The sequence below is a fragment of the Rhinoraja longicauda genome, chromosome 17, assembly GCF_053455715.1.
Source record: "Rhinoraja longicauda isolate Sanriku21f chromosome 17, sRhiLon1.1, whole genome shotgun sequence".
Lineage (NCBI taxonomy): Eukaryota > Metazoa > Chordata > Chondrichthyes > Rajiformes > Arhynchobatidae > Rhinoraja > Rhinoraja longicauda.
Genome location: NC_135969.1, coordinates 45,649,436 through 45,668,998, shown reverse-complemented (window position 1 = coordinate 45,668,998; position 19,563 = coordinate 45,649,436). Strand labels below are relative to the sequence as shown.

Here is a 19,563-nt window from a genome sequence, read left to right as displayed (position 1 = left end):
GCATTTTGTGTCTATTATCATGAATTGAAACAGGTCCCAGCGTCTGGAATGGGAATCCAAGGAGTTTCTTCCCGTGCCCACTGTCTCACGGAGGGCCGAGCAATGGGACAGAGCAGAGAAGGTTTGGCGGGCGGGTAGTTCCAGGAGTTATGTAACTTTTATCTGATGCTATGTCAGACGAGTTTGATAACCAGCGTGTAAAGTGATCCTTGAAGAACATCTTGCACCTTGTAGGTGGGTGTTAAATAACTTCGAGAAGCAGTGCTTGTCAACAGCAGGGGCAGATACACCCAGTGCCTTTGGATTGTTCTGTCACAGTGCATCGTGTTGAGAGAAGGGAAAGTCTCTGGTAAATATTTAATGTAACATAAGATGCATTATATATGAAAGATCCATCAAAACCCCAATGTCAGCACTATACAAAAGAATCTTTTTTTCCCTTTATTATTGTGGCTTCAATAAGCTGAATCTTTGCACAAATCATATCATAGTGGCTTGCTGGAAAGTAAAGCCGCCAGTTGGCAGTTTGATAGGTTGCAACAATAGTGTTCAGTCAGGTAAACAAGAGTGATGTTCCGTTCATTTCACTTCGGACATGAAGAAGAATCAGGACGTTTCAAAGGTAAATCAGAGATCTGTTGATGGAACGCAGAGAAAATCTACGAATGATTGCGTAAATGACAGGGGATTATGCAGCCTGCAATCTTGCTCCAGCCTGCAACAACCCCAATTATCTTTTTGCAAATGAATTCAATCTCACCAATGATTAAACCTTTAAAAAAATTTTTTTATAGTAAATTAAATCAAATTGGTTGACATTTGAATGACTAGCAACCAGACTGAAGATGTCAGAATGCATGGAAATTGCCATGGCAAATGATAAATCATTACAAGTTAATTGTAGTTCATCACAAAATGCTTGTCATTGACATTTATAATGTAAACAGCTTCCATAACCACTGTGCTAATTAATGTGAGGAGCATTCTAAGCAGGGATTCAGAGATCACATAATGCATGGTAATTCCCTGACATCCTGTGAAGAACATTTTCAATATCAGGTTAAATGGATTGTGCCATTACTTGCAGGAGCTCCCCAACCTGCCAGCGGTTGCTCCACATGTCGGTGGCATCGCCCTGAGGTTATATGGAACTTCTTTTTCATTTTCACGCGTTAAAATCCCACATCTAACACAGACCTGTTCTGTTACTGCCACCTGCAGGAACTCCACAAACTCCACCGAAAACCAACCAACCTTGGTCCCATAGAGTCACAGAGTGATACAGTGTGGAAACTGGCCCTTCATAGAGTCACAGAGTGATACAGTGTGGAAACAGGCCCTTCGGCCCAACTTGCCCACACCGGCCAACATGCCCCAGCTACACAAGACCCACCTGCCTGCGTTTGGTCCATATTCCTCCAAACTTGTCCTGTCCATGTACCTGCCTAACTGTTTCTTAAATGTTGGGATAGTCCCTGCCTCAACTACCTCCTCTAGCAGCTCGTTCCATGCACCCACCACCCTCTGTGTGAAAAGGTTACCCCTCAGACTCACATTAAATGTTTTCCCCTTCACCTTGAACATATGTCCTCGATTCACCTACTCTAGGCAAGAGACTCTGTGCATCTAAGAGACTCTGTGCATAGATAGACACAATATGCTGGAGTAACTCAACGGGACAGGCAGCATCTCTGGAGAAAAGGGATAAATGACGTTTCGGGTCTTGACTCGGGTCGGGTCTGAAGAAGGGTCTCGACCCGAAAAGTCACCCATTCCTTTTCTCCAGTGAAGCTGCCTGACCCTAGCATTTTGTGTCTATCTTCAGTGTAAACCAGCACCTGCAGTTCCTTCCTGCACCAAACCCGAACCCTACATCAACCAAACCCTAACCCTACATCAACCAACCAAACCCTAACCCTACATCAACCAACCAATCCCTAACCCTAACCCTACATCAACCAACCAATCCCTAACCCTACATCAACCAACCAATCCCTAACCCTAACCCTACATCAACCAACCAAACCCGAACCCTACATCAACCAACCAATCCCTAACCCTACATCAACCAACCAATCCCTAACCCTACATCAACCAACCAAACCCGAACCCTACATCAACCAACCAATCCCTAACCCTACATCAACCAACCAATCCCTAACCCTACATCAACCAACCAAACCCTAACCCTACATCAACCAACCAATCCCTAACCCTAACCCTACATCAACCAACCAATCCCTAACCCTACATCAACCAATCCCTAACCCTACATCAACCAACCAAACCCTAACCCTACATCAACCAACCAATCCCTAACCCTACATCAACCAACCAATCCCTAACCCTACATCAACCAACCAAACCCGAACCCTACATCAACCAACCAATCCCTAACCCTACATCAACCAACCAATCCCTAACCCTACATCAACCAAACCCTAACCCTACATCAACCAACCAATCCCTAACCCTACATCAACCAACCAAACCCGAACCCTACATCAACCAACTATCCAGCAATCTGAGTGTGTCAGTCAACCTTGAAGCACGATTGGGGAAATGTGTTACACGTTGGTCTTGTAACACTGAACGGTGAAGCTGGGAGAAATAGCACGAGTTACTGCAATATTCACTGTTACCACCATCCACAAAAGCCCACAGTGCCACACAACCATTCCAACATTGCACAGATCTGCCCAGCAACAGGCAAACAAGGAACTGCAGATGCTGATTTACAAAACAAAAGACACAAAATGCTGGAGTAGTTCGGTGGATCAGGCAGCGACTCTGGTGGACATGGATAGGCGACCTTTTGGTTCAGACGGAAGAAGGGGCTTGACATGAAACGTCACCTATCCATGTTCTCCACAGACGCTGCCTGACCCGCTGAGTTACTCCAGCACAAACGGACACAAAGTCCTTAGTTACTTCAGCACTTTGTGCCTGGTTTTGCCTAGATACAGGGATTGTCGGGCCATTTATCTTTCTGGACAAATTCTGCTAAGTGGCAGTTTGCCCAGAGTTAATCGCACAGCAAATACCTCTGGGTGAAATTGCATCAATCATAGATTTGAGCGCAACACCTGATCATGTTCCTAGCATCAGGCTGCACCTGCTGCATCTGTATTCAGGTAAAGCCCTTCTCCACCTCCTGCAACATGAACATAAAGTTCGTTGTCCATTGCCTCCATGTCCCCCAGAGTATTGGCCTTTCAGTTTCACCGCCAAATCACCCAGCAAAGAATACCTCTGCAAATAAATGCTGTCTACAATGAGTTGCCACAACTGCAGATAGACACAAAGTGCTGGAGCAACTGAGGAAGGAAGGGTTCTGACCCCAAACATCACACATCCTTTTCCCCAGACGTTTCACAGAGTGCCGGAGTAACTCAGTGGGTCAGGCAGCATCTGTGGAGAACATGGATAGGTGACGTTTCACAGAGTGCTGGAGTAACTCAGTGGGTCAGGCAGCATCTGTGGGGAACATGGATAGGTGACGTTTCACAGAGTGCCGGAGTAACTCAGTGGGTCAGGCAGCATCTGTGGAGAACATGGATAGGTGACGTTTTGGGACCCTTCTTCAGACTGAGATTATGAGACGTTGGAGGGGGTTTAGCTGGAGGGGGTTTAGCTGGAGGGAGCTGTGGTGTATGGAGGCAGGTCGTGTAAGTTCCCTTATAAGGACTATTTATGAAGTACTGCCATCACCGCAGAACCTCAAACACCGGGTAGGTGGGGACCCGGCGGTTCCCTTGTGTTCACAGGTGGCAACGGAGGGGTGGGCTGTAGAGGGTTCATAGCAAGATCACCCACGTCGCTATTTGGGGAGCTTGGAATACACGGACGGATGGGGGGGGGGGTATGGGGGTATGGGTAGGGGGGTATGGGTAGGGGGGGTATGGGTATGGGGGTATGGGTAGGGGGGTATGGGTGGTGGGGTATGGGTAGCAGGGTTTGGGTAGGGGGGGTATGGGTAGGGGGGTATGGGTAGGGGGGTATGGGTAGGAGGGGTATGGGTAGGGGGGGTATGGGTAGGGGGGTATGGGTAGGGGGGTATGGGTAGGGGGGTATGGGTAGGGGGGTATTGGTAGGGGGGTATGGGGTATGGGTGGGGGATATGGGTAGGGGGGTATGGGGTATGGGTAGGGGGGTTATGGGTGGGGGCGTATGGGTAGGGGGGGTATGGGTAGGGGGGTATAGGTAGGGGGTATGGGTAGGGGGGTATGGGGTATGGGTAGGGGGGTTATGGGTGGGGGCGTATGGGTAGGGGGTATGGGTAGGGGGTATAGGTAGGGGGGTATGGGTAGGGGGGGTATGGGTGGGGGGGATATGGGTGGGGGGGTAGGTGTAGGGGGGTATGGGTGGGGGGTATGTGTAGGGGGGGTATGGGTGGGGGGGTATGGGTGGGGGGGTATGGTTAGGATGGTATGGGTAGGGGGGTTATGTGTAGGGTGGTATGTGTAGGGTATGGGTGGGGGGGGGGTAGGGGGGGTGTAGGGGGGGGTGTAGAGTGGGGTAGAAGGGTAGAGGTGGAGTGGAACCAGCCTTCCTGAGGTGTTGTGGGCCTAACAACGAAACACCAGTGAAGGGAGATGCCAACTTGATAACCCCAATGATATACTTGCATCTACACGATTAGTTTTTTTAAGAGAATTAATATGTAGGTAGCTGGGGGGGGGGGGGGGGGTTCTGCATATGAAGTCATTTATTGTAAGTAGGTATGATTAGTTAGATAATACTTTGGTTCATAGACAATAGACAATAGGTGCAGGAGTGGGCCATTTGGCCCTTCGAGCCAACACCGCCATTCACTGTGTAAGAAAATAACTGCAGATGCTGGTACAAATCGAAGGTATTTATTCACAAAAAGCTGGAGTAACTCAGCAGGTCAGGCAGCATCTCAGGAGAGAAGGAATGGGCGATGTTTCGGGTCGAGACCCTTCTTCAGTGATCATGGCTGATCATCCACAATCAGTACCCCGTTCCTGCCTTCTCCCCATACCCCCTGACTCCGCTATTTTTAAGAGCTCTATCTAACTCTCTCTTGAAAGCATCCAGAGAATTGGCCTCCACTGCCTTCTGAGGCAGAGAATTCCACAGATTCACAACTCTCTGGGTGAAAAAGTTTTTCCTCATCTCTGTTCTCAATGGCCTACCCCTTATTCTTAAACTGTGGCCCCAGGTTCGGGACTCCCCCAATATCGGGAACATGTTTCCTGCCTCTAACGTGTCCAACCCCTTTATAATCTTGTATGTTTCAATAAGATCCCCTCTCATCCTTCTAAATTCCAGTGTATACAAGCCCAGTCATTCCATTCTTTCAACATATGACAGTCCTGCCATCCTGGGAATTAACCTAGTAAACCTACGCTGCACTCCCTCAATGTCCTTCCTCAAATTTGGAGACCAAAACTGCACACAGACCTCCAGGTGCGGTCGCACTAGGACCCTGTACAACTGCAGAAGGACCTCTTTGCTCCTATACTCAACTCCTCTTGTTATGAAGGCCAACATTCCATTGGCTTTCTTCACTGCCTGCTGTACCTACATGTTTCCTTTCAGTGACTGATGCACTAGGACACCCAGATCTCATTGTACGTCCCCTTTTCCTAATTTAACACCATTCAGATAATAATCTGCCTTCCTGTTCTGGCCACCAAAGTGGATAACCTCACACTTATCCACATTAAACTGCATCTGCCATGCATCCGCCCACTCACACAACCTGTCCAAGTCACCCTGCAACCTCATAGCATCTTCCTCACAGTTCACACTACCACCCAGCTTTGTATCATCTGCAAATTTGCTAATATTACTTTTAATCCCTCCATCCAAGTCATGAATGTATATTGTAAATAGCTGTGCTCTGGGCGATGTTTCCTTAGTTGAGTGCTTATCCCGGGGTTATAGCAAGTACTTGGTGTTTTTAATTGTAGTTTTACTAGTAAACATGTTGTGCAGAATGTGATTTGCTTCAAACTCTGAAGCAACCTTTTAAATCTAAGATACAGTAATGGCATTTAAAAGGCTTTTGAATCGGCAAATGGATATGCAAGGCATGGAGGGGTGGTGGAGAGGCAAATGAGATTAGGATAAGTATGGGGTGGCACGGTGGCGCAGCGGTAGAGTTGCTGCCTTACAGCGAATGCAGCGCCGGAGACCCGGGTTCCATCCCGACTACAGGCGCCGTCTGTACGGAGTTTGTACGTTCTCCCCGTGACCTGCGTGGGTTTTCTCCGAGACCTACGGTTTCCTCCCACACTCCAAAGACGTACAAGTATGTAGGTTAATTGGTTTGGTAAATGTAAAAATCGTCCCTAGTGTGTGTAGGATAGTGTTATTGTGCGGGGAACGCTGGTGGGCCGAGAGGAACTGTTTCTGCGCTGTCTCTCTAAACTAAACTAAACTAAACTATAACGTGGCCTGGTGTTTGGCACGGACATTGTGGGCCGAAGGGCCTGTTGCTGTGCTGTTGTATGTTGTATGTTGTGAAGCTCCCTCTCATGTGGTATCCTGTGTTATCTCCAGTTTAACGGCACAGGGCAAGGCAGCAGCTGCAGCCAGGCCATCATGCTTGTCACCGATGGAGCTGTGGACACGTATGACACGGTATTTGCAAAGTACAACTGGCCTGATCGCAAGGTAGGCTGCAAAACGTGATGTTCTATGTGTAAGGGGTTTCCTGCGCCGAGCTTTCGCCCGACCTAAGGTCCCCGTGCCTTGCTCTGATCCCTTGACAGGCCGCGCACACTGGTTCCCCGTGAGTGGTTCGACCCACTCACCCCCTACGGTTCTAGACACTGGACTTAGATGCAGGAGCGTTGATAGTGCAGAAAAATTCAACCAGACCAGATTTGAAGACCAGGGTTTAAATGGAAAAGGCTTTTATTGAGCTCTTGGGACTATTGTCCATGAATACTTAGACACAGTTCTAAACGACATATGCATAACTACACGAATACTTAGACACAGTTCTACTAAACATTTCTTGGCTGTAAGATGGGGAACGCAAACTTGACCAACACATATTCATTTACACACCCACGTTTATTCAAAACACCCTCCCCTCTACACTAAAACTATGTCCAGGATGTGCAGGATCGGGGTACATGCTCACCATGGGGCTATTACTGGGGTTACTGGCTGTTCGTGCTGCTTCTCCGCTGCTTTCCGTGAGGGTCGTGCTTGTCCCCTGAGTTTCTTCCTTCCGTTTCTTGCGTTCCTTGCCAGTCGTTGCGAGCGTTGTTGCTGTCCCTGTTGCGAGCGTTCCTTGCCAGTCGTTGCGAGCGTTGCTGTCCCTGTTGCGAGCGTTGCTGTCCCTGTTGCGAGCGTTGCTGTCCCTGTTGCGAGCGTTCCTGGCCAGTCGTTGCGAGCGTTGTTGCTGTCCCTGTTGCGAGCGTTCCTTGCCAGTCGTTGCGAGCGTTGCTGTCCCTGTTGCGAGCGTTGCTGTCCCTGTTGCGAGCGTTCCTTGCCAGTCGTTGCGAGCGTTGCTGCTGTCCCTGTTGCGAGCGTGTCTTTCTTGCCTGTCTTTTCGTCTTCCTCCTGGCTTGCGTTCCTTGCAGGTTTTCTTGCAGTATTTCTACTTCCTCCTGGCTTGCGTTCCTTGCAGGTTTTCTTGCAGTATTTCTTCTCCCTCCTGGCTTGCGTTCCTTGCAGTTTTTTTGCATTCCTTGCAGGTTTCTTCTTGAGCTTAAAACCCCAAAATCGTGGCCAGTTATACTAATTCTGGCCCGTCCTATCTCCCGCCAGATCTCGGGATCTCTTTGTTTAAAAGATATGTATTGAGTTTTCCCTTTGTCCTGCGTTATGTTAATTTGTTTCTCGTTGAGAGGTGATGGGTTTAACTGGTTTCCCATCACCTGCCAGGTAGGTTTCTATGGGCTATTGTGCCCCCTTAACGAGATTAACTGTGTAGGTCGGCTTGGGGCATTGTGAGTATGCTGATGTCAGCGCCCCAGTGTCTGGACTTCGACCTGGTTTCGCAGGTTTCTGCACGGCCAATATCCATCTATTGTTCTGGCTGTGACTTTGCAGAAACCTAGAGACTGGGCTGTGGGGTTTTTGCTTTTGTGGCTGGTCACGAGGTCCCGCGGCCATCTTGGGACCCACTGATTGTGACATCCCTTGTTAAAAACTGACCGCAGCCTTTCTCCGCTATCAGCCCCAGTCCCGTATAAAATGTCCAAACTGCAGCTTTTGGTTTGATGTTGATTGCAGAATGAGGGAAAACTTCTCAAATCTTACATATGTTAACCCTCCTTCCCCCCAGACCTTCTACTCCAAACACCACAACCTCAAACAAGCTCTCACCTACACAGACTATTACTGCACTATTATTGTTTGCTTTTTTGTGTGTACGCATGTGTGTATATGTATATATGATCCATATATGTGTGTATTTGTGATTATGTGTATGTATACACTTTTCTCTCTCGTTTATCGTATTGTTTACAGTGTACTGTGTCTGCACATTCTGTTGCGATTGTTCTATCTGGAACATATGACAATAAAACCTTTAATGGTTATCTAACTACCCATGTGTAGGAGGGAACTGCAGATGCTGGTTTACACTGAAGATACACACAAAGTACTGGAGTAACTCAGCGGGTCAGGCAGCATCTCTGGAGAGATGGAATGGGTGGCGTTTCGGGTCGAGACCCTTCTTCATTCCCGGCTTCTCATTTTCACCCTGCAAACAGCTAAGGGTCTGAAGGGTCTCGACCTGAAACGTCACCCATTCCCTCTCGCCAGAGATGATGCCTGTCTCGCTGAGTTACTCCAGCTGTATGTGTCTGTCTTCTATCCAGAGATGCTGCCTGTCCTGCTGAGTTACTCCAGCAGTTTGTGTCTATCTTCTCTCCAGAGATGATGCCTGTGGATCATATATACATACGCACACATCCAGCAGTTTGTGTCTATCTTCTCTCCAGAGATGATGCCTGTGGATCATATATACATACGCACACATCCAGCAGTTTGTGTCTATTTAAAAAAAAATGTTGTACTGGAAAGGTTAATGATGGCGTCTAAATGATGGTGAGCACTGTTGTCTCCTGTCTTGCGCTCTTGTACATAATATGATTGTGCCCTAATACACAGCAGGTTGGTCACTGACTGCAAAGAAAGCATTTCACTGTTCATGGGTACATGTGCCAATGAAGTGCTGTTGGACCATTTACATGTGTCAGTAAAACCAGACCCCACCTCCTGTGGATGCAAAGAAGCTTTTAATTTATTGAATGTATTGTATTTTCTGATTATTATATATTATCTGTGTGTGCACTGTGTTTACAGACTTGTTCTTCGTATCGAGTCCACATCACAAGAATAGATATTGTTCAGCCAGATGCTGAACACACTTCCCAGCATCCTCATTGTAGGTAGTGAGTTTGGCAGCTATGCATTGGATTCCCAGTCGAGGGCATTTCAGCAGGTTGCTCCACTGTTCCACTGTTTGTGGTTCACTGCCACACTGGCACACATACCCCCACTTGTTTAGACACTCAATAGACAACAGACAATAGGTGCAGGAGGAGGCCATTCGGCCCTTCGAGCCAGCACCGCCATTCAATGTGATCATGGCTGATCATTCTCAATCAGTACCCCGTTCCTGCCTTCTCCCCATACCCTCTGACTCCGCTATCCTTAAGAGTTCTGTCTAGCTCTCTCTTGAATGCATTCAGAGAATTGGCCTCCACTGCCTTCTGAGGCAGAGAATTCCAGAGATTCACAACTCTCTGAATGAAAAAGTTTTTCCTCATCTCAGTTCCAAATCTCACTCCTTAGCTCTGCCAACACCAATTCTCCATCGATGGAGGCATGTCCATCCGGCATGACCTGCGTGGCACTAGGAGGGAGTTGCCCACTGGCCGTTAGTCCCACCATAGTTGAGAGAGGTAGAGTGGATGTTCCATCACCTGATCCAGAGACTCGTGCTTCACCTGTTGTAGTGCCAGCCTCAAGAGGAGTCACACAGTTTCCTCGACTTTAGACTTTAGACGTAACAGACTTGTTCCGCTGCTGCAAGTGAGAATGTCATCGTTCTGTTGTCAGTACATATGCCAATTAACCACACTCTCTCAACTCTTGATTTCAAGGCACCGTTCCAAAGACGCCTCTGGGAATTATTCACACTGACCCAGCCAATATTTTTTACCATAATTATCATTTCAAAAGCAGATAATTTGATTGCCGTCAGAAGTGTGAGAGTTTGGTGTGTGCAAATCGGCTTCTGTATTTGTGTAGGAAGGAACTGCAGGTGCTGGTTTAAACCGCAGATAGACACAAAACGCTGGAGTAACTCAGCGGGTCAGGCAGCATCTGTGGAGAACATGGATAGGTGACGTTTCACAGAGTGCTGGAGTAACTCAGCGAGTCGGGCTGCATCTCTGGAGAGAAGGAATGGGTGATGTTTCGGGTTGAGACCCTTCTTCAGACTAATGATGTTTCGGGTCGAGACCCTTCAGACTGATGATGTTTCGGGTCAAGACCCTTCTTCAGACTGATGATGTTTCGGGTCAAGACCCTTCTTCAGACTGATCTTCAGGTCGAGACATTTCTCCGTTACCCATTCCTTCACTCCAGAGATGCCTCCTGACCCGCAATATTTGTTCTTCTCCCATGATTGATTAGTACGGGTGTCAGAGGTTATGGGGAGAAGGCAGGAGAATGGGGTTAGGAGGGAGAGATAGATCAGCTATGACTGAATGGCAGAGTAGACTTGATGGGCCGAATGGCTTAATTCTGCTCCTATTCTTATGATCTTATGGTACATAAACATCCCTCTTAACCATTTCTTCTTAAAAATCTTCTTGGGTTTACTGGTAATGATGTTAGCGTTGTGTAAGTACTGCCTGACTTTGGGTCAGGATGCTTCTTTAGAGGGGGGTGAGAGGGGTGGGGGGGGGGGAAGTTGGACAAGCTGGTCAGGATTGGACAAAGCCTGGCGAGTGATAGGTGGATACAGGTGAGGGGGGGGGGGGGTTGATTTGATTGGCAGAGTCGGCGGCTGGGGAGGGAGGAGGGAGTGAGAGAGGGTCTCACAGAACTCCCTGCAGAGAGAGGAGGAGAACTTCTTCACAGTAGCGATGTTGTTTGGAGAACATGAGTAGGAATCCTTCTGAAGTCTGAAGAAGAGTTCTGACCCTAAATGTCACCCATTCCTTCTCTCCAGAGATGCTGCCTGTCCCACTGAGTTACTCCAGCATTTTGTATCTATCTTCGGTGTAAACCAGCATCTGCAGTTCTTTCTGACAAATGTCTTCAAGGTAGTGATGCCCTGAGGCGGTTTTGCAGTCAGATGGAGATACCAGGCAGATTAAGCAAAATTAAACGTGCTGGAGGAACTCGGTTATGTTCATTTAGGTATTTGACAACTCTGTAACCATTTGAATTGGACCGGCTGTATCAATATATTTACCCCACTGAATGCTTAAAACAATAATCAATGGGCAAGAATTGCCTCTAAGTTCCAGTCAGATGGAGCCTCTGCACAAGGGGCCGTTCCTGTACACGTGCAAGCTTGCGATTGTGTTGTTATATGTGATTGAGCCGGTGCATTATGATCACGCCACGAATGGGATATTTCCCATTGTCTTGCGTAGAATCCAACTGTCTTTTGTAGTCCGCATAATTGAAGCACAGTCAAGCCCTGACCGGGGAGATGCTCAAAGACTTTGGTGAAGCTGGAACTAATTTCCTGCATTCTTTGTTCCAATCTCAACCCATTGTTCTGCTGCTAGTAACATAAATGGATTTGCTCTTGGTTTTGAAGGGCAGCTTTCAGCTTTGCTTAAAGTGAAGACTACTTCAAAAAGCAAATGCTGCAATCAGTGCCGCTGCCATTGTATGCCCCGACATTCACAATCAATGGCTGCCGAACAGAGACGGTAGTAAAACATCTTTACATCCATTGAGGGGAGCTGAGAGGTTGATTAGTTGTCGAGCAAGTGCCAGAGACGTTGTGGAGGGTGATTTAGTCACGTTCAGTAAACGCAGTACCAGATTATGGGATAAGAAAAAAACACAGAGTGTTGCAGTAACTCAGCGGGTCAGGCAGCATCTCTGAAACGTCACCTGTCCATGTTCTCCACAGATGCTGCCTGACCCGCTGAGTTACTCCAGCACTCTGTGAAACGTCACCTATCCATGTTCTCCAGAGATGCTGCCTGACCCGCTGAGTTACTCCAGCACTCTGTGAAACGTCACCTATCCATGTTCTCCACAGATGCTGCCTGACCCGCTGAGTTACTCCAGCACTCTGTGAAACGTCACCTATCCATGTTCTCCAGAGATGCTGCCTGACCCGCTGAGTGAAACGTCATCTATCCATGTTCTCCAGAGATGCTGCCTGACCCGCTGAGTTACTCCAGCACTCTGTGAAACGTCATCTATCCATGTTCTCCAGAGATGCTGCCTGACCCGCTGAGTTACTCCAGCACTCTGTGAAACGTTTGCACTTGAAGGAACAGCCCTCCTTGACATGTCCTCTACAAACGAAAGCTGTGCTGATGCTGTGGAAATGCATTAACATGCTCCATTAACACTAACACACAAATTAATGCATAAATTAGTTGTAACGCTGAGTACAAACAGAATCTCTGACGCTGGGTTAGATGTGTGTGAGAGAGGGTTTTTATCCCCCCTGGAGAGTGAAACAATTATTTCAAAAGCAAAGTTGCTAATGAACCTAGATTTAATTCGACATTGTTAATCACTTATCCTACACTCAGTGCCTTGTGTACAACCTCCAGTCTCTGTGGGATGAGTAGTTTTGCTTCTACAGGGAGGGAGGGAGGGAAGGGAATAAAGGACCATTAGGGCGGCACGGTAGCGCAGCGCCGGAAACCCAGGTTCAATCCTGACCACGGGTGCTGTCTGTACAGAGTTTGTACTTTCTCCCCGTGACCTGCGTGGGTTTTCCCAGCTTTCCTCCCACGCTCCAAAGACGTGCAGGGTTGTAGGTTAATTGGCCTTTGAAAATTGTAAATTGTCCCTAGTGTGTCGGATAGAGCTCGTGTGTGGGGTGATCGCCGGTCAGCACGGACTCAATGGGCCGAAGGGCCTGTTTCTGCGCTGTATCTCCAAAGTAGAAGAAATGTGTAGGAAGGAACTGCAGATGCTGGTTTAAACTGAAGATATACACAAAGCGCTGGAGTAACTCAGCGAGTCAGGCAGCATCTCTGGAGAACATGGATAGGTAACGTTTCTCAGAGTGCTGGAGTAACTCAGCGGGTCAGGCAGCAACTCTGGGGCGAAGGAATGGGTGACGTTTTGTGTTGAGACCCTTCTTCAACTACCTGCTGTTCTCAACAGCATGATTCACAGGGAAGGTGTGCCCATCTTCAGTGTAAGCCTGAAGAAAGGTCTCGACCCGAATCGTCACCCATTCCTTCTCTCCAGAGATGCTGAGTTACTCCAGCATTTTGTGTCTATCTAAAGTTAAAGCCATTGGGACTAGATGTGGAATATATTCTACTTGCTTATGGGTGATTAGTGAAAGCACACTGTGGTGCTGTCTTACAAAATACAACAAGGCTTTAAATCATGCAATGCATGCAAGGTCCAATGGTTCAATTCATGTCAGAAATATGTGTATGGTTTGGAATGTGCGTTTCTTTCTTGACAGCATTATCACTCTCTACATTGAGCTGTGCAGTGACTAGAGGCTGGGCACTCTCCAAATTACCAATTGGTGACTGGGACTGTGTACACGCACAAAGAACTGCAGATGCTGGAACCTTGAGAAAACCGCAAAGTGCTGGAGGAGCTCACCAAGTCAGGCAGCATCAGTGGAGGGTTACTGGTGTGTTTTTGTTCTGAAGAACGTCCTGACCCGAAACGTCACCTCTCCATGTTCTCCAGAGATGCTGGATTATCTCAGCGGGTCAGGCAGCATCTTTGGAGAACATGGATAGGTGACGTTTCACAGAGTGCTGGAGTAACTCAGCGGGTCAGGCAGCATCTCTGGGGAACATGGATAAGTGATGTTTTGAGTCGGGACCCTTCTTCAGACAGTAAACGTGATGTGTTTTGAGGTTTGCTCAGCAGAGTGACTGTGCCTGGGGTAAGTCAGTGCTCACTCTACCTGCTGAAAGACAAGGGCAGGAGCTGCAGGTGAACACCACCATCGGGACATTGGCCTCCGAGCCATCCTGACCTGCCACTCCCTCACCGCCCAGCGTCATGTTGAATGAAACAGTGCACACGGCTCCTGGTGGCCTCACCCCCTCATCCCTGGGCTCCTGGTGGCCTCACCTCCCCATGCCTGGGCTCCTGGTGCCTCACCTCCCCATGCCTGGGCTCCTGGTGGCCTCACCTCCCCATCCCTGGGCTCCTGGTGGCCTCACCCCCTCATGCCTGGCTCCTGGTGGCCTCACCCCCTCATCCCTGGGCTCCTGGTGGCCTCACCCCGTCATCCCTGGGCTCCTGGTGGCCTCACCCCTCATCCCTGGGCTCCTGGTGGCCTCACCCCTCATCCCTGGGCTCCTGGTGCCTCACCTCCCCATCCCTGGGCTCCTGGTGGCCTCACCCCGTCATCCCTGGGCTCCTGGTGGCCTCACCTCCCCATGCCTTGGCCCCTGGTGCCTCACCCCCTCATCCCTGGGCTCCTGGTGGCCTCACCCCCTCATCCCTGGGCTCCTGGTGCCTCACCTCCTCATCCCTGGGCTCCTGGTACCTCACCTCCTCATGCCTGGGCTCCTGGTGCCTTACCTCCCCATCCCTGGGCTCCTGGTACCTCACCTCCTCATGCCTGGGCTGCCTCCTACATTCCCGTTCAGTCCCAATCCTGTCCTTTAGTTTAGTTTAGAGATACAGTGTGTAAACAGGCCCTTCGGCCCACCGAGTCCAGGCTGACCAGTGGTCACCCTGTATACTAGCACTGTCCTGCACACCTGGGGCATTTTACAGAAGCCGATTAGCCTACAAATCTGCACACCTTCGGAATGTGGGGGGAAACTGGAGCACTTGCACGGTTACAGGGAGAACGTGCAAACTCCGTACAGACAGCACCCATGGTCAGGATCAAACCCGAGTCTCTGGCGCTGTGAGGTAGCGGTTCTACCCACTGCGTCATCCTGGTGGGGGTCTGGAACGCGCTGCCAGGAGTGGGGGTGGAGGCGGATGTGATCGTGGTGGTGAAGAGGCTTTTAGACAGGCACATGGATATGCAGGCAATGGAGGGATATGGTTCACATGCAAGCAGAGGAGACGAGTTTAACTTGCTGAGCACGGACATTGTGGGCTGAAGGGCCTGTCCCTGTGCTGTACCGCTGTGTGTTGATCACTTGTGTGTGTATGTGTACAGCCCTTGTTCTTGCACCTCCAGCCCCAGCCGTTTACATTGAAGAGTTGACCTTTACAGTCTATTGGTATATTATTTATACCGTGGCATGCATTGAACATAGGGTTTGCTCAGTTTACAATCAACCTGTTGAGATGAAAGGGTGATATCATTCATTACTAATGCTTATTTGATCATGCAATACATGGACTTTACAGAGTGCTCAGCTCTGATAATGGTCTCTGCGGCGGTTTTATCCCCTAATAAATCACGCTGGCGTTTCAGAGCTGTACCCCACAGTAATGATTCCTTCTGTTGCAATTTCCAGTTGAGAGACACAAATAATGAGGCAGAGTTGCCCCATCTGGCGGCACGGTCCGATGCTGTTTGCCAGTCTCGGCTCTGCAGGGGAGCAGATTGTTCAGGCTTGACACAGGTCAGCGTGCTGGCAGGAACAATGATCACTCTCCCAGCTCCACACTGACGCTAACTAATGAAGCCCTTCATCAACTCTCATCCTTGAAATTGCCTTTATTAGTTGCATTGTCACTTCCGTTCACTTTTCCAAACGTCTCCTGGTGTTCGTTCCTTTGCACCTCCTCCCACTATTTCAGTTTAACGGTGTAGTTTATTGTCACGTGTACCGAGGTACAGTGAAAAGCTTTTGTTGCGTGCTAGCCAGCACCCAATCATTCAACACGACACACATTCTCTACTTTATATAATGCTTTTCAATACCCACATTGGTAAATATAATCTCCCCTTCACAAAGATAATCGCTACCATTCTGGATGAAGTCTTTCATTTGTGTTTCATTCCCTTTAATTCTCAGTATGTGGAAGCTGTTTTTGCTGATCTTAGATTGATTTCAAACTTATTTGTCATGTTAAGTGTAGGAAAATAACTGCAGATGCTGGTACAAATCGAAGGTATTTATTCACAAAATGCTGGAGTAACTCAGCAGGTCAGGCAGCATCTCAGGAGAGAAAGAATGGGCGATGTTTCAGGGTGACTGAATTTCGTCCAATATTGGATGACAAATAAAGCTATCTTGAATCTCTCTTGAATCTCTTGAGACCCTTCTTCAGACTGAAGGGTCTCGACCCGAAACGTTACCCATTCCTTCTCTCCTGAGATGCTGCCTGACCCGCTGAGTTACTCCAGCATTTTGCGTCATATTAAGTTATGTTATTTGGCCAAATGCACATATTTTCTCATTAATTCTCAGTATATGGACACTGATAACATTAGTTTGATTTCAGAATTATTTTTCGTTTAGATTATACAGTATTGTATTATTCAGATAAATGCATAAATATTCTTTTTAATTCTCAGTACGTAAAGACAATCTTTGATAATCTGCATTGTCTTTGATAGTTCAGTTTGAAGAATACAATACAATACAATATATCTTTATTGTCATTGTACAGGGGTACAACGAGATTGGGAATGCACCTCCCATACGATGCAATCATTTAATTAGCTAGTCGGTACTAAGAAAGGTCTCGACCCGAAACGTCACCCATTCCTTCTCTCCTAGAAGTACTCCAGCATTTTGTGTCTATCTTTGATAATATTAGCTTGATTCCAGAATTATGTTTCATATTGATTATACAGTATTGTATTATGCGGACAAATGCATACACATTCTCTTTAATTCTCAGTGCATGGAAGCTGTCTTTGATAACATTAGTTTGATTCCAGAGTTATTTTTCAAGGAGGTTATTTGTATGGTCTGGACAGTTACATATGCATGACTTTGAGAGATTGTATAATGGCTTTCTTGTCACAGGCCAGTACCTCTTGTAATCACAAATGACCTCACATCTACCCCGGGAATAGCTGCTGTGTCCCGCATGAAGCCGCTGGTCTCCCACCGTTCGGTGCACTGTGCAGGCAGCTTGCTACTCATAGCCCCGCCGACCCATGGCCAGACATCCCCATGGTGAAAGGGGTCAAGGAATCACAAACAAGACCGCTGCTCTGTCAGTTTAGTTTGGTTTAGAGATGCAGGGCCCACTGGGTCCATGCCGACCAGCGATCCCCGCACACTAACACTACCCTGCACCCACTAGGGACAATTTACATTTACACCAAGAAAATTAACCTACAGACCTGTACGTCTTTGGAGTGTGGGGGGAACCCGGAGCACCCTGAGAAAACCCACGCAGTCACAGGGAGAGCGTACAAACTCCACACATGCAGTCGGGATGGCACCCGGGTCTCCGGCGATGTGAGGCAGCAGCTCTACCCGCTGCGCCACTGTGCCACCCTTCTTGTGAGACAAAAGCTAGACAGCATTGCACTAGGCAGTGGAAGTACAGCACACAGCTGACATCTGAACTCCCTCACTTCAAAAGGTTATTTCTCCCACTCCCACGCATCTGATAATCTTCATCCCTTAATAAATCACGCCGCCATTTCACAGCATGAACGTTCCACTCAGTGCTGGAGTCACTCAGTGGGTCAGGCAGCATCTGTGGAGAACATGGACAGGTGACGTTTCACAGAGTGCTGGAGTAACTCAGCGGGTCAGGCAGCATCTGTGGAGAACATGGATAGGTGACGTTTCACAGAGTGCTGGAGTAACTCAGCGGGTCAGGCAGCATCTGTGGAGAACATGGATAGGTGACGTTTCACAGAGTGCTGGAGTAACTCAGCGGGTCAGGCAGCATCTGTGGAGAACATGGACAGGTGACGTTTCACAGAGTGCTGGAGTAACTCAGCAGGTCAGGCAGCATCTCTGGAGAACATGGATAGGTGACGTTTCACAGAGTGCATGGTAGACCACATGGTAGATGGTAGACCACATGGTAGATGGTAAACCACATGGTAGATGGTAGACCACATGGTAGATGGTAGACCACATGGTAGACCACATGGTAGATGGTAGACCACATGGTAGATGGTAGACCACACTGCAGCAATGGACAGACTGGCTTGTGGTGGGGTGGTGACACAGTATTAGCTCTCCATGTGGGACAGGGGTTATGCTGACTGTATTTAGGAGTATGTTCATGAAGTTAGCTTCATTGGAGTTACCAGTGATGTTGGAGTAACAAATTGTAAACATTTCTTTATGTTTATTAACAGCCAAGACAGCTGTCATAGAATTCGAGCCACAGAGTCGTATAGCATGGAAACAGGCCCTTCGGCCCGACTTGCCCATGTCGACCAAGATGCCCCTTCTACACCAGTCCTGCCTGCCCGCATTTTACCCCTATTCCTCTAAATCTTTCCTGTCCTTGTACCTTCCAATGGTCTTTTAAATGTTGATTTTGTACCTCCCTCAACTACCTCCTCTGGCAGCTCGTTCCAAATATCCACGCCCTCTGTATGAAGACAGTTGCCCCTCAGGTCCGTATTAAATCTGTCCCCTCTCACCTCATACCAATGTCCTCTGGTTCTTGATTCCCCAACACTGGGCAAAAGACTATCTATCTATTCCCTGCATGATTTTACACACCTCTCTCTATAAGATCATCCCTCAACCACCTGCACTGTGTCCAACAGGTACAGAAATTCTGATTAAATGAACATTAAATAGTTTGATGTAGCAAATAGGTAAAATATTTCATTTGTAAGCTATGTAGGAAGGAACTGCAGATGCTGGCTTAAAGTGAATATAGACACAAAGTGCTGGAGTACCTCAGCGCGTCATGCAGCATCTCTGGAAGAAGGAATGGGTGACGTTTCGGGTCGAGACTCTTCTTCACTAACTACAATGATTCTGTGGTTGGATGAGCGTGTCGCTCTGACAAGTCTGACCTTAAACAAAACGAGGGGTTTGTGCTTTGTATTTTGCAGATAAGTAAGGAAGCAATCAGCCGATTGTCATTTCCCAGGGTCAGTATGTGCTTATGTATTCAAAGAAATCTAAACAGAAAGCTGAACATCTGTGTTCGGTGAGACCACGTGCAATGGAACAGATGCAAACTCCTTTCAGGATGCGGTGCACGTTGTATCTGCCAATTGAGAAAGCCAGGCAGCGGGAATATTTTGGGCGTTTATTAGTTTGTGGAGATTATGAAGTGAACCAGGCTAGAACACTGTGGAACTCCGCTCCACGTGACTGAACCATCCTGCCCAAGGCCCTCCACCTCCTCCCCAGGGTGTCCTCACAGGCTAATACCCTCAAGCACGCAGATCCTGTTTATTGGCAATTTGGAACAGGTTAATTAAAGTGTTTATATTTCTCCGCTTGTAGCAAATTGATGATGAAGGTTAAAATGAGGCCCCTGGAGCTCTCCCTCTTGCTCATTTCAGGGGTAACACAG

At 48.1% G+C, this 19,563-nt stretch overlaps 1 protein-coding gene across 1 annotated transcript in view; it reads left to right on the top strand.

Annotated features, from left to right (window-relative positions):
• The window catches only part of cacna2d3a (calcium channel, voltage-dependent, alpha 2/delta subunit 3a), a 337,954-nt gene that overhangs the window by 135,693 nt on the left and 182,698 nt on the right, over positions 1 to 19,563 (top strand). Inside the window, exon 10 of the mRNA XM_078414636.1 lies at positions 6,532 to 6,645. Coding sequence (XP_078270762.1) covers positions 6,532 to 6,645 — 114 coding nt within the window. The remainder of the gene's footprint in view (positions 1 to 6,531; positions 6,646 to 19,563) is intronic.